Source organism: Clytia hemisphaerica, unplaced genomic scaffold (genome assembly GCF_902728285.1).
Source record: "Clytia hemisphaerica strain Z4C2 unplaced genomic scaffold, Clytia hemisphaerica genome assembly, whole genome shotgun sequence".
Lineage (NCBI taxonomy): Eukaryota > Metazoa > Cnidaria > Hydrozoa > Leptothecata > Clytiidae > Clytia > Clytia hemisphaerica.
This window is the reverse complement of record NW_027103674.1, coordinates 748299-762623: the sequence shown is the minus strand read 5'-3', so window position 1 is coordinate 762623 and position 14325 is coordinate 748299. Positions and strand designations below refer to the sequence as shown.

The following is a 14325-nucleotide window of genomic DNA, read 5'->3' as shown; positions in this document are numbered from 1 at the left end:
TGATTGAAATAAAATAAAATAATTCATGATTTAAATTCACTGACTTGTGGGGAAGAACGAGGAGAAAATTTTAATAATGATTGTTAATATCGCTATGCGGAAACGTCTTGGAATGTGGAAACCACTATAATATTCATAGCGTGATCAAATCAAATAAATAGAGCTATTGATGCGTTAAATAAACATGATTGTCTAATACTTTTTTCTTTTTTCTCTCTCAGTCTCTTTAAACATTGTTGGTTTAAGCTCTTTTCACACTCGCCACTTTTGTTTCATGTTTTCCACCTGTTAAAGGAAATATTGGTTAAAACTAACTTTTTCAGTGCTAAGATTTTCCAACCTGAGATCACAATAACGATCACTCTCTCTCTCTCTCTCTAATTCGAATGATTTTCTTTATTGATCGCTCTCTCTAATTCGAATGATTCTCTATACCGATCTCACTCTTTCTCTAATTCGAATGATTTTATTCTCTCTCTCTCTTTCACTAGTTTGAATGGTTCTTTTTGTCAATTGACCACTCCTTCTAATTCGAACACTTAGAATGAAGGTTTCCGCATTACAGAATAGCATATAGGAACACTTAGAATGAAGGTTTTCGCATTACAGAATAGCATAGGAACACGTAAGATGAGAGTTTCCGCATTACAGAATAGCATAGATATACTCAGAATGAAGGTTTCCGCATTACAGAATAACATATATACGTTGAATAATGGTTTCCGCATTACAAAATTGCCTGGAATAGTGGTTTCCGCATAACAGAATACCCTCAAATGGTTTCCGCATAACAGAATAATCTGGAATCATGGTTTCCGCATAACAGAATAATCTGGAATGGTGGTTTCCCTATAACAGAATAACCTGGAAGAGTGGTTTCCGCATAATAATAACATGAAATGATGGTTTCCGCATAACAGAATAACCTGGAATGGTGGTTTCCCTATAACAGAATAACCTGGAATAGTGGTTTCGCATATAACAGAATAACCTGGAATAGTGGTTACTGCGTAACAGAATAGCATAGATACTTGTAATAATGGCTTACGCATCATAGATGTACCTGGAATAACGCACAATAACGGTTTCTACAGGATAGCATAGAAAAAGCCAAAAGAGATGGTTTCGATGTAAGAAAAATAGTCTAGACATGATCTGAATAGGCTAGAAAATGTTCAAAAAATCGTGTTTGAATAACAGAATATGTTTAGATTATGTTCAGAAAAAAGGTTTCTGCATAACAGAATAGTCTAGAAATGTCTAGAAATATGGTTTCCGCGTTACAGAATAGAAGGAGGAAAGGAGAGTGGCTTAGAAATTCAGACCTGTTAAGATGTGGGATGTTAAAAACTTCCATCCACATATTTTTCCAACGGAAAAACAGGAGACTTGTAACTTGAAAAATCTCTCAGAAGGGGCCTAAGAAAATTACTGAAAACTAAAATATTGATAATTCGATCTTCACTCCACTTTTCAATGATTGGCACGAGATTTCTACTCCCTAAAACGTTCAAAGAAGTCTTTCGTGATGTACCGAAATTTTACTACTGAGACAGGGGTGAACGACAAAGGAAGAAAACAATCTATAATTGACTAGTGTAGATAGGCCTTTATGTTTCGTGATCAATCATGATTGTTATTTACTTTTCATTATAAAAGGAAGAAAGTGTTGTGTAAACACAATTGATCTTTTTTCTTAGGTTTCCACATTCCATGGAGTTACCGCGTAGCAATATTAACAATGATATTAAACATAATCATGATATCCAAATGCAAAGCTTCAATGCTACAAAAGCTATGTTCGACCCATCCTGGAATATGGTTCAGTCGTATGAGACCCTCACTCAGCCTCCAACATCTATAAGCTGGAAATGGTCCAGAAGAAAGCTGCACACTTCATCTCTTATGACTGGCGACAAATGAGTAGCCCCACATTGATGCTTCGGAATCTTGAATTTAAAACCTTTCAAACTAGGAGGACAGCAAATAAAGTAAAATTCATGCATAAAATTCTTCATGGCAAAGCTGAATCTTTATCCACTCTAGCACCCTGTGCACGTAACCATCTTAAACTTATTCCAATCAGCGCAAGGATCTAAACATATGAATTAAGTTACTTCCCCTCAACCATCAGCCCTGTGGAATGAATTAACCGTGAATCTCATATCTGAGTTAAATTGTGATTCTTTTTGTAAAGGTGTTAATGAGCACTATACCCTTATTTGTATACATCATTTTAATTGTTTACATTTTGCATTCACTTGTCCATAACGCCTCCTGATTTCAAGCTTTTCATTAGATCTATTCCTGCTGTGCCTTCTTAGTCTCTAGTCTCAATCAACTTATAGCTTATCAAATCTTGCAAGAACTTGTAAAATTTTAAGGTCCACAAGAAGCGAAAAATCTTTATATTTCAAGTTATACCAAAATTTCAATTAAGTATACACCAAAGCTTTAACTTTCAAGTTCTTACAAGAACTTACACGTTTTTTTAATTCAAGAACTTGTAAGAACTTACAAGATCCAACCTTGCAATTTCTTATGCGGTTATAGGTTATCAAATCTTACAAGATCTTGTAAGATTTCAAGGTTCACAAGAAACGAGAAATGTTAAAATCTTGCAAATTATACCAAAATTTCAGAAAATTTCAGAAATTTGTCTAGGCCTTGACAGCAAAAACTGCCTTATTAAGCTTCTTCTTATTGCATGTCATTCTTCGTGACAAATTTTTTGTTTAAATTGAGCCATGTGTTTCATCAATTATTTTTTTGTGTAAAGGTGCGAAATCACCCAATTACTAAAGTTCGATAACAAAAGAAAGGTGATAAATGGTTGAACTTCTTCAAGAAAGAAATCGCTGTGTGATGCATCTTTTTCTGAAAAGATTTTTAAGGGTAAGTTTTCATAATTTGAAAGTAATTTTATCATTTTTAAAATCAAAAATGAAATTTTTCCATATAAAATTCGATCGAAATATATATGTTAAAGAGTGAATAACACAGCAAAAAATGAATGTTTTGTGCGCCAAAAAGTCTTTCGTCCAATCATATTTTGATTATTTTCTCTTTCAACAAATTGAGCAAAATGGAGCTCTTTTTTATTTTGTTTTTTGTGAGTGATGAGTGATGACACTGGATTGGATAAAGTGAGGCCAAGAAAGTTTTTGAGTTTTTGACTTTCAGTTTTGTGTAAAAAAGGTCAACTTTACTTTTTCTTTTAGATAAATAGAAATTGAAATGTTCTTTGAACTGCAGCACAAAGAGGAGGATCAAAGATGGTATAGTGCCTAAAGTCCTTTGGTGGTTTAAAATGCGCGATCAGTAAATACACAAACAAAGATACAGTCAAATACGGCAGACCTGACGAACAACATTACGGACTTATGAATCTATGAAGGGACCAGATAGTAATGCAGGGACCATGGAGAAGGGACAATCGCCGTCATTCATTTTGTTAGTTTTCCAAATCAAAGTGGCTTACATTTACTGTACTGTAACCGCAGTAAAAACTTTATATATCGGATGATTAATAAATGACTGGATTTTATGTAAAGTAAAACACGTATGCGAATTGATTGAGGCATGGAAGCTAGACTGGCACGCCAGTCGGGCTGGAACGGTATCACGCGGGAAAAGTGAGCGTAGGAGTTAGGTAAGCGTAGGAAGAAATTTTGTCGGCGGCAAGGGCTGAAAGCCCGACTGGAGCGAAACCCCAGGAAGGAAAAAACGGCTAAGCTGAAGCCCCAATCTTACAACGCCAGATTTCGGCGTTGTAGAAATGAATGAACTTTGAGAAATTCGTGAAATGAGAAATGAAAACTTCCGTCAAAGTCGCAGATCGTGTTGTTTTGATTTTTGAGGAGTGAGTAATTGGAAGAAAAATGGCTGACTTCTAGTGGAAATTTTTATTTGAATGGATGTTTTGTTTCTTGTTTCTTATTTGATGAGTCTCTTCTTTGTGTATATATAATATGTGGCTTTTCTTCATGGTTCTCTGCATATGCAAAATTCGTTGGCTCATTTTTGGTTGTTTTTTGTTTTGATTTGAGAGGCAAGAGAAGATGGAAAATCTTGTAACATCAGTTATCAGAACTTGTTGATTTGTTATCGTTTCCTATTCATAACTCATTCAATTTTAGGAATGGAGTATTCAGATTGCAAGGTTTACATGTGGTAATCAAAGGGATAACCCAGGTACAGTACCCTAACAATTATTTACTGACATTCAAACATAAGACTTTTTAATTTTCCAGGACTCACAAGTCAAAGGTTCTTTATCAAAAATATATGGTTGTTGGACTACCAGAGACTACTAAACGACACTGACACAATGTCGTACGTATATTGGAAGTGCAACAAAACGTGCAACAAACTTTTGTGAATATCTACCTGGTTATCCCTTTGTTATCCCTATGATAAAATTACAGTTTTGAAGTAGAAATAAAGTTATGGTAAAGCAGCACTGACAAACAACAGATTTCTCCAAAAAACATTTTCTTTCAAATAATGAAATATTAAAAGTCTTCTTACAAGATTTGAAAACGATTAAATTTTTTCACCATGCTTATGTTTTACTCAATTCTAGTAATTTTTCCAAAACTTATAACTTACGTAGAGGGAAATTTAGCAGAATTTATGGAGAAAATTAAGAATTCTCAGTTTGGCAACAAAAATTTTCAAATGTACTGTACTATCACTTAAAACATTTACATATTTTTAAATTGCCAGATTAGTGTGGCAAGAAAACTCTAAAAAAACTTAGCCATAAATCTTCAAGTGTGAAGTTAATTTTATTTCCACAGCTGACTTGTTCAACGAATTCTTGTCAAATTGGATGTCAAACAAGTGGGTTGTTGAACAAATGCATGGGTACCAAAATGATCGACAACCCAGTTGATTGACAATCCACTTGTTCGACAAACACAAACTATATAGTTGTTCGACAACCTATATAGTTGTTCGACAGACCAGTTGTTTGAGAAAAGAGTGTCGAACAAGTGGTTGTCGAGCAAATGGGTGTCGAACTAATAACTGTCGAACAAGTGGGATTTCCCCAAAATTATAGTTGTACGTAGATGAAAATTTGTCAAAATTTATATTACGGTGAAAATTCTCAGTTTGACAACAAAAATTTCTCGAATAGGTAACTTTAATTTACATAATTATAATATTAAATTGTAAGATTAGTGTGGCAAGAAAACTCTTTAAAAAAATTAACCATAAATCTTAAAGTGTAAGGTTAACTTTTCAGCATTTTTGGTTTGGTGTGACGAGAAAATTCTTCAGCACATAGCCACAATCTATAGAAAAATGTCAGAATTTACATAATTCTCTTCTCACGATAAAAATACTGCATTTTTCTAAAATTATGAATAGATGTACCCAAAAACTTTTCTGTCAACATATAAATTCTGGATTTTCCATCAGAGCTATCTTATATCACAGCACTAAATTCTGCAAATTTCAATTTTTCACAAATTAAATTTGTGCATGTAGATGTTACATTTTTCATGACAGACTGAAATACTTAATTATTTCAACATGACATCTTAAACTAGCAAAAGGTATATCTATTTAATTTTCTATGCGTACGTGTAATTTTCCTGTGCTTGGCTGGTAGTACGTTACATGCTGACAGTCAGGACAGATTGTTTTTTGTAGCAGTGAGTCTGTTGAAGAGGGTTGGGCTGTCAGACAGCAGCCTGGGAGTAATGACATTGAGAAAAAGGGTGTTGGAGAGGTTCACTTAGCCACAATGAGACTAGACTGCTAGAGTAATTAAGTTCCTTAACAAGTAGTCTGTAAGTACTAAAATAAAAAAGCAAAAAGTATTTAGGTGGAACCAAAATAGCAAATAGAAAAAATATTTCTTACCTTGAATGAAAGAGGCTTAGCAAAAAGCCACCAACCTGCATAGGGAAAACTGAATAATCCTTGTACACTTTTGATGATTGTAGAAAACTGAAGCTAAATTGCAAATACTTACCTTTCTAAGAATGTAAGAATAACAAAAACAACTAAAGATGTAAAAGTTTCAAAACTTGAAAAGTGGCTCATCCTTTTACCACCCAAAATTCAAAACAAAGTGGTCTGTCGGCTTTTCTCCCTCCAAAATTTAGGAAAGCACTCCTCCGTTCTCAAAACCTCCAATATGAAGCCGTGGCAGAATGTTCTAGTCTGTATATCAGCAGCCTCTCACCAACTTTTGCTCGCTCTCCTACGCAGCTCCTATTCTAGCAAACGCCTGCCGCCTTTATGTTCCCGCCCTCTGACATGATTAATTTACAGACTAGTTTGCTAGTCTACATGGAAGCATAAATAGACTTTTTTTTATTCAATCATATTATATTATTATACGTCTTTTACGAATTTGTAAAAATTTTTCAAAGGAAAAAAGTTAAAATTGATGTTAAACTCTGTCAATCTTGCTACCTTTCTTTCCACAACTGGAATCAAAAAGATCTTACGAGTTCTTATTCGGACTTGTAAAATTTTGCGAGCTCTTATTCGAACTTGTAAGGCCTTGCGAGTTCTTATTCGAAGTTGTAAGGTCTTGCGAGTTCTTATTCGAACTTGTAAGATCTTGCGAGTTCTTATTCGAACTTGTAAGATCATATCAAAATCTTATCAACTTATTCTTTCTTGCTAGCTTTCTTTCCACAACTGGAATCGAAAAGATCTTGCGAGTTCTTATTCGAACTTGTAAGGTCTTGCAGGTTCTTATTCGAACTTATAAGGTCTTGCGAGTTCTTATTCGAACTTGTAAAATCTTATCAAAATCTTATCAAATTTTTCTTTCTTGAATCATGTTAAACTCGGCCAATCTTGCTAGCTTTCTTACCGTAATTTTCAACAATTGAAGCTAAAATGGCTGTATAAGATTATGTTAAGATCTTGTGCGTTCTTATTCGAACTTGTGAGTTCTTGCGAGTTGTAAACGTGCAAGATCTTGCAGGTTCTAGCAAGATCTTGCACGTACTGACACAAGATCTTACCAAGTTCTTACAAGAAACTTCAAATAAGAACTTACGGGATCTTGTAAACTCTTATAAGATCTTGACAAGTTTTTTGACCAGGGTTATACTTTAGACCCTTTTTGTGGTTGTCGAACTAACTCGCTTGAAAATACTCTGCACTTATTTCTGCACTGCTCTACACATTCCCATGCGAGACATTCTCTGTTCGACAAACTATACAAGACTGAGGTATTGTTTTCCTCCAGCTAAACCCTTCTTATTTTTGTCGGCTTTTATTATACGGTGATGAAAGCTTGACTTCAATCTCAAATCAAATCACACACTTTTTTTACTAACATGATCTTGTTTTCGCCATTTTTTGAGTATTTTTTGTCCATTTTCTTAAGAAATTGGGTGTTTTAGAGTCCGCAAAGCCTGAAAATGTTCTTAACTTGTTCTTAACATTTTTGCCATCGAAGCCTTATGTTCTTATATAGCTTGATGTGTATAAAATGTACCAACAATTACATTATTAATTTCATAAATTAATAAATAATAATTACTTTAATCACCAAAAAATCATTTTGATAATTACCACTGAAAGTTTCAAGCTAATTAATGACCTTAACGTGTCTAAATCATAAAAATGTTTTGTTGATAAAATGATGAAAGTCTAGAAAAGAATAGAACTTTTACTACTTCTTGCTGATGTACGTGAAACGTTCAAGCGATAGTAATCATTGCCTTTGTTTCTTTGGCGTAGGTTTGAAGCAACTTGAAACGTTTAAACAATAAACTTGAATTACCTAACTTTTCGAAATACAACGAATTCACGTTGATCTACACACTTCATGGCTGTCTTCTCACTGAGAAAAGAACTGTTTTACTTCAACAGTGTGAAACACCCAAAGTGGTAGAATTTGTTTTATAAAAGTGTTTTTTATTTTATTGAGATCGTTTGGTGCGTAAAGATGTGTGTTTCCTGTAAATGAGAAAGTTTGGCCATCCTACATTATTTTGTTTGTTTTGATAGGAATAAAGTAAGATATCATCAAGTGAAATGCAGGGCGTTGAGCTTAACCACCAAGAACAACTTCAGATGATTAAATTATGGGAAAAGAAACGCCGAACAACTTTTAGAGCATTCTGTTTATTTTCTCTTGTTTTGGGGTTAGAATACGGTCTATCTATCCCAACTCTCCTCAACTATATCAAAGACAAAGTGAAAGCACCAAATCCTCAAATGTGGTTTGGGATCATAGCATCAACTTATCCTTTGGCTTCTATGATCGGCTGTTTAACCATCACCAAATATGCAGACCACACTAAAAACATTCGACTCATCTTATTGGCAACTAGTCTATTTGCATCATGCGGGAACATAATATATGCCACACCCAAACATCAATTAATTGTCATGTTAGGACGTGCTTTACAAGGATTCGCAGATTCATTGATTTCGGTTTTATTCGGTGAGATTATAAGGAATTATTCTCGAGAAGAGCAATTACAAAAGCTATCAACGTTCATGGTGTTCTATTATACGGCATACATTGGAAGCCCCTTGGTTATAACAATATGCAGTGGTGTAGATTTTCATGTTTTTGGGATGGATGTTACAGTTTATAATTTTCCATTCTTGCTAGTGAGTGGGATATGGGTTTTGATATTTTTGACAACTTTCTTCTTCGTTACCGACTTGTCCAAGGAGTCTGAAGTTCACCAACTTTTATGGAAAAACAAAAAGACTTTGGAGAATAACAGCCTTAGTGATACAGGAAAAGTATTAGATAATACAGAACTGAGAAACAATGAAAACCCTTTATTCCTGGTCGATCTACTGAAAATAACCGAATTCAATTATAGCCTACTTGTCAGTTACCTGTGTGGATATTTTTCAATGGTTTTCAATGCCATCTATATACCAATCATATCGAATAGTATATATCACATTCAAGTCAGATTCGTTGGACTTCTTTACACCCTAAACGCCTGCGTCTTTGGTATTACAATGCTCATAAGTAACCGATTCGATCATGGTGGTAGTGAAATTTATTTTATCATTCTTGGACTATGTTCAATTTTAATCGCCCTACAAGCTATTTCTTTATCAGTGGTGAGTTATCAATTTAAGATTTTTGGAATATCAATGTTGGTTTTATTCTCAATATCAACAGGAGCCGGATGGTCTGTTGATCAAGTTTTCTTAGCGGCTTTACTCGGTAAAATTATACCATTAAATACTCAAAGTTTTGCAGCTGGTGTCCGCAAGACTATGGTCAATATCTCGTATGTTGTTGGGGGATTATTCGCACCGCTGGTACAATCGTATATTTCTGAACACGCTATTATTCTTTCAGTATGTATATTTTCAGTCATTATCATTTTGTTGTGTAAAAGAAAACAATTCTAACCTCCTGGAAATCCATTTTCTTTTCTTTCAATCTTTTACCAAGCCTAGCCCGCACTAGTTTTTCTAATTTATTAATATGCTTATTTGCTTCAAAATAGGTTTAAAACTTAAGCATTTTTCTTTGATGAAGTCTGAGGATGATGTTCAAAGGTTTGAGCTGAATTTCAGCTTAATGTCCTTTTTAGAATTATTCTGATTTTGTATTTTGTGGGTTGGTTTTGATTACTTTGAAGGATGATCATAAGAAAGGGTTCGTTGTCTGTAAAGAATTCTTATATGTCGTTAAAACTGACTGACGAACGCTTGAAAGAGCAGGAAACTTCGAAACTTTAAGTAGGAAAAAAACAGAAGTTTCTCCGTTCATTTCTGAACTATAATTCTTTTATCCAATATGTCGTCCCACAATCATCACCAAGAAAAATAATCATCGCATTTCCTGCTTCAAATGAAAAAGTTGTGTTGTGTAGATATACACTTTCTTTTATAGGAACATTCAAAAATTTTTGAAACCTTCGGATGTCCTTAACTTTTTGGGTTTTAAGCCTTAAAATATTCTTAATTTCAACATTTTGTGACCATTTTTACCCATTTACCTAAGAAATCGGGTGTTTTCAAGTCTGCAAAGCCTTAAAATATTCTTAACTTGCTCTTAACATTTTGACAATTAAAGCCTAATATAGTTCTTATATAATTTGTTCTTATACAAAAAAAGTGTAGAACATCGTACAACGAAGGCATAAAATAAAGCAAACCATTTTAAAAATCTTTTTCTGCATAGTGACACACCTTTCTTTACATCTCAAAAACCATCTATTACGAATATAGGAGATATTAAAACAATAGCCTACGGGCTTCGTATCTTGATGTAATAGACGATATCGGATTTAGATAAATGCAATGCATTCTGGTTTCTAGGGACTCTCAAAGGAATTATAATAGATCAATTATAATAGATTATAATTCCTTTGAGAGTCCCTAGAAACCAGAATGCATTGCATTTATCTAAATCCGATATCGTCTATTTTGGGTTACTTCATCTCAAACTTTCTTCATTTCTAAGGGGTTTCTAAGGAAAAGTTTTCGTATTTTCAATTTTTGTAAAGCGATGACTATCTTGTTTTGAAAGTAATTGGAACATGTTGTATTTCAATTAACAATAGCAATTTAATTAATCTGTTCTAATTGCACACGTTAATTGTGGTGGTCTAATGTATGGGAACATAATTATCAAAAAGGTTTAAGTTATGCAAGTTTGCGGTTCCAAAATAGTTTTTTCTAGAATCTGCATTCCTTGAGTATAGGCAAAAATGTCACGAGAACAGTTTCAAATTCTTTTTTTATTCTTTCTTTACTGCATTAGCCTGAGTTCAAAGTAGGGTTTTCCGGATTTGTGTATTTGAGACGGACAAACCTCGTTACAGAAACCCGTCTGTGCCGGAAAATTCACGATTTTTAAAAAGAATTTTGATTTATAGTGAAAAAATTGTAAGAAAGTCTCTCTAAGGGTAGGAAATTTTTCACAAATCGAAGAAAATCTTTCAAAAAAGTCTCTCTAAGGGTCACCTTTTCAGCAAAAATCTGTCTTTTTAAGAGTCGGTTTTTGGAGATCCCATCCGCACCCATACCCCTCATCTACCAACCCTAGACCCCCCCCCTGGGCTGCTCTCATACCTCATTAAAATGACCCTCAAAATGGGGATGTGAATTTCTCCTTTGAAACTATGGAAATAGAACAAAATATATTTAACTGAAAAAATAGGAATGGGCTGACTCCCTCTTTCCAAAGAGAGGAAAATTCCTGATCCTAGAGTTGCCATCTCCCTAGAAAGCGTACGTGTTTTACAACGTACCTGTAAAACGGTTAAGCATTTACTTGCAATTAACGTTCCACCAAATGTATCGAGTAACGTTTTACTGTGTTGTTGAATATGGAACGGTTTATATCTCTCGTTCACTTCATCTGCAGTTAGAATCTCGTGTGGTACTTTCAACTCTTCGCATATTCGCTGAGCATTTTGTAATTCTTCTTGTTCAAGATGTTCGTCAAATACTTGTATACAACCGTTGTTACTGAAATTTTGAATAGGAAAGAATTCTTAAGTAGAGTGGACTCTCGATAATTTGAAATCGAACAGGAAATCTTATTTGTTCGAATCACAGAGAGATTTGAATTATAAAAAGTATATCAAGAGGGTTTTTTCACATTGGGGGACTGGATATAAGTTCGAATTATGGAAAGATTTGACAAATAGAAGTTCGAATAAGCGAGAGTCTACTCTATGTAAGTGTAATATATGACTCCTAAAGCCCCGGAGGTTTCAGCAACCCCAGTTTTGAAAAAGATAATCGACAATGAAGAATAATCTTCGTCAATTTACAAGCGTCAATGTTATTTTCGAAAAATCAGAATAATGGAGATCGGGGGATTAAATCCGATCCAAACTCCAGAATTCCAAATTTCTCCAGCCACCAGAATACACTTATAAACGATATGTAATGTTACAAATGGAACTGGGCTCTAACTTATTAATGAAAATTTTTATTATTTGTGAGTACGTCCAGATTTGTATTAATTTGACGTCTTTAAGGGTTAAATTGAGGCTACTCCCTTTTCAAAGGCAATGGTTTACGGTTGTCGTGAAAATTGTTCTTTGGGACTTGAAAGAACTTACATGTATAAACGCTCTCCAGTTTGTTGTTCAAGATCTCTCCATATTGGAAATGAATCGAAAGTCATTTGCGAATAAATCTTTTTGGCGTACAGACATCTTGTGATTCTTGTATGACCATGTGAGCTTCCTCGGGTGTGAGGTAGTGGAAACTAAACATGAAAATAACAAGATTTAAAGTTGTAGAAGATTTTTTAAAACCTTCATCCATGATAAGCACCAAGCAATGCAATTTCGGGACGAAATGGAGTTTTTACAAGCTCTTATTTGATTTGGTTGGTCGTTAACCAGTAATAAAACAATTTTGTTACTTTTTCTAAAGAACGCGTCATTTTTATTACTTCAAATGACCAATTATTAAAATATCTTAAAAAATTTCCATCTCATCTGATGATTTCACGAAATTACTTTACTGCTCTATCTACCCAATGACTAGTCTGAATCGCAGACCTCTACAAAACCCCAAGTAGTATAGGAGCCCATAGGGTATAAGGAGCACGAATCCGTTGGTGGATGCCAGCAACCTACCCAATGACATTACTAGGGTTTTTAGTAAGTGTGCCATGTGCTCAATAATTCAAACATTTATCGTGAATAGTTACACAAGAGTGATACTCTCTAAAATGAAAAAGTGGATTTATGTCTACCATTTCGAAAAGAAGAACATTTTTGTGCTGTTTTTTTCTGAGCACACAATTCATTGTAAAGATATTTTAAAGTGGATTTAAAAAAGTCTGTTAAAAAAATCTTTTTTGTGTTGATTGTCTGTACTGAGCTCATAATTCATTGTGAAGATATTTTAAAGTGGATTTAAAAAAAGCCTGTTCTACAATAGACACATTTTTATGCTGTTTTTTTTTCTGAGCTTATAATTCATTGTAAAGATATTTAATAATGGATTTTTAAAAGTCTGTTAAAAACACTTTTTTGTGTTGATTATCTGTACTGAGCTCATAATTCATTGTAAAGATATTTTAAAGTGGATTTTTAAAAGCCTGTTAAAAAAAAACTTTTTTGTGTTAATTATCTGTACTGAGCTCATAATTCATTGTAAAGATATTTAGAGTGAATTTCTAAAAGCCTGTTCTACAAGAGACACATTTTTTTTTCGTGTTGGCTATTTCTGAGCTCGAAATTATTTGCAAAATTTTAGTAGGACATTTTTGTGTTTTTAAATTCTAAGCTCATAATGAGTCGTTACAAAGATATTTTAGAATGGAACTATACAAACCTGTTCTAAGAGAAGAACATTTTTTTGTTGTTTATTTCTGAGCTCATAAGCTGTTGCGCTGCCATTTATTCCTGCCCCAATAACAATGACGTCATACATATTTTCGTGAAAACAGTATCGTATGTTCCACAACACTCGAAGGTCAGTAAACACCAATAGCTAACTTAATAAGAGCTGCCAGAGAATTTTTTACACGACTGCAAATTCTACTTTTATTAAACTTGCAGAATAGACATTGATTCACTGAACATAAAAATGAATCCTGTTTGTTCAGGAAACAGAGAATTCTTTTTTTACAAGGCTCGTGTTACAAACTAAACTGACATGTAGCTAGAAACAAATGTTGTCTGAATCAAAGACTTCCATAAAACTGCCGCAGTTAGTACATTCGAGCTTCCGTTCGGGCTCTGCTTCACACAAACCAAAAAATATTTCCCAGCAAGAAAAGTACACTAAAATTCACATTTCCACTCACCATTGGTCCTGTGGGGCAGAATTAACAAAAGTATTTGTTCTTTGTGCTCGCGGGAGCGGGGGCAGGGGCGGTAGATAGCTTTTGTTAAAATATAGTGTGTAAGCAAATTGTAGAAAATAAATTCGTTAAATGATTTCAAAAACTACAATGGAATGGTTTTGTAAACGAAAGTTCTTTTCATGACGTAGTTCTAAATATGGAGTTTTCATAAAATATCATTCTTACTCTGCATCATTGTTGAAAGTAAAAAATCATCAATCTCACGTCCAAACAACATCCAAACAACATCCAAATAAAGTCCAAACAATCCATCCTTATGTCCACGACATTTAGAACGACTGGGATATTTCCAGATTGATTGGTTCTTCAGTGCTGCCCATTGAAATCCACCACTTTTCTTGACAACAACTTCTACCATTATTGCCAGGACAGTGCAATTCCATTTCTTATATTTTTGATTTTTTACAATTTTCTATTATGAAATATGAAAGGATGTTATGAAACTTGGTGTTATACAAGCATCTGACAAACCATTTAATACAAACAAATGCTTGAACCAAACTTTTACCGTGATTAATTCA

At 33.9% G+C, this 14325-nt stretch overlaps 1 protein-coding gene and 1 long non-coding RNA gene across 2 annotated transcripts; one reads left to right on the top strand and one right to left on the bottom strand.

Annotated features, from left to right (window-relative positions):
* Positions 1 to 7663: 7663 nt before the first annotated feature.
* LOC136803419 (uncharacterized) lies at positions 7664 to 9380 on the top strand. Its single transcript, XM_067060140.1, has one exon. The coding sequence runs from the start codon at positions 8017 to 8019 to the stop codon at positions 9367 to 9369; it is 1353 nt and encodes a 450-aa protein (XP_066916241.1). The 5' UTR covers positions 7664 to 8016; the 3' UTR covers positions 9370 to 9380.
* A 1640-nt stretch (positions 9381 to 11020) lies between these two features.
* LOC136803582 (uncharacterized) lies at positions 11021 to 13454 on the bottom strand. Its single transcript, XR_010846159.1, has 3 exons — positions 13270 to 13454; positions 12042 to 12190; positions 11021 to 11439 (listed from the first exon to the last, which is right to left on the bottom strand). It is a non-coding gene; the product is annotated as an uncharacterized lncRNA (long non-coding RNA).
* Positions 13455 to 14325: the final 871 nt, after the last annotated feature.

Excerpts from the sequence above, each read along its gene's own strand:
- LOC136803419 (XM_067060140.1), top strand. The coding sequence starts at position 8,017 with ATGCAGGGCGTTGAGCTTAACCACCAAGAACAACTTCAGATGATTAAA.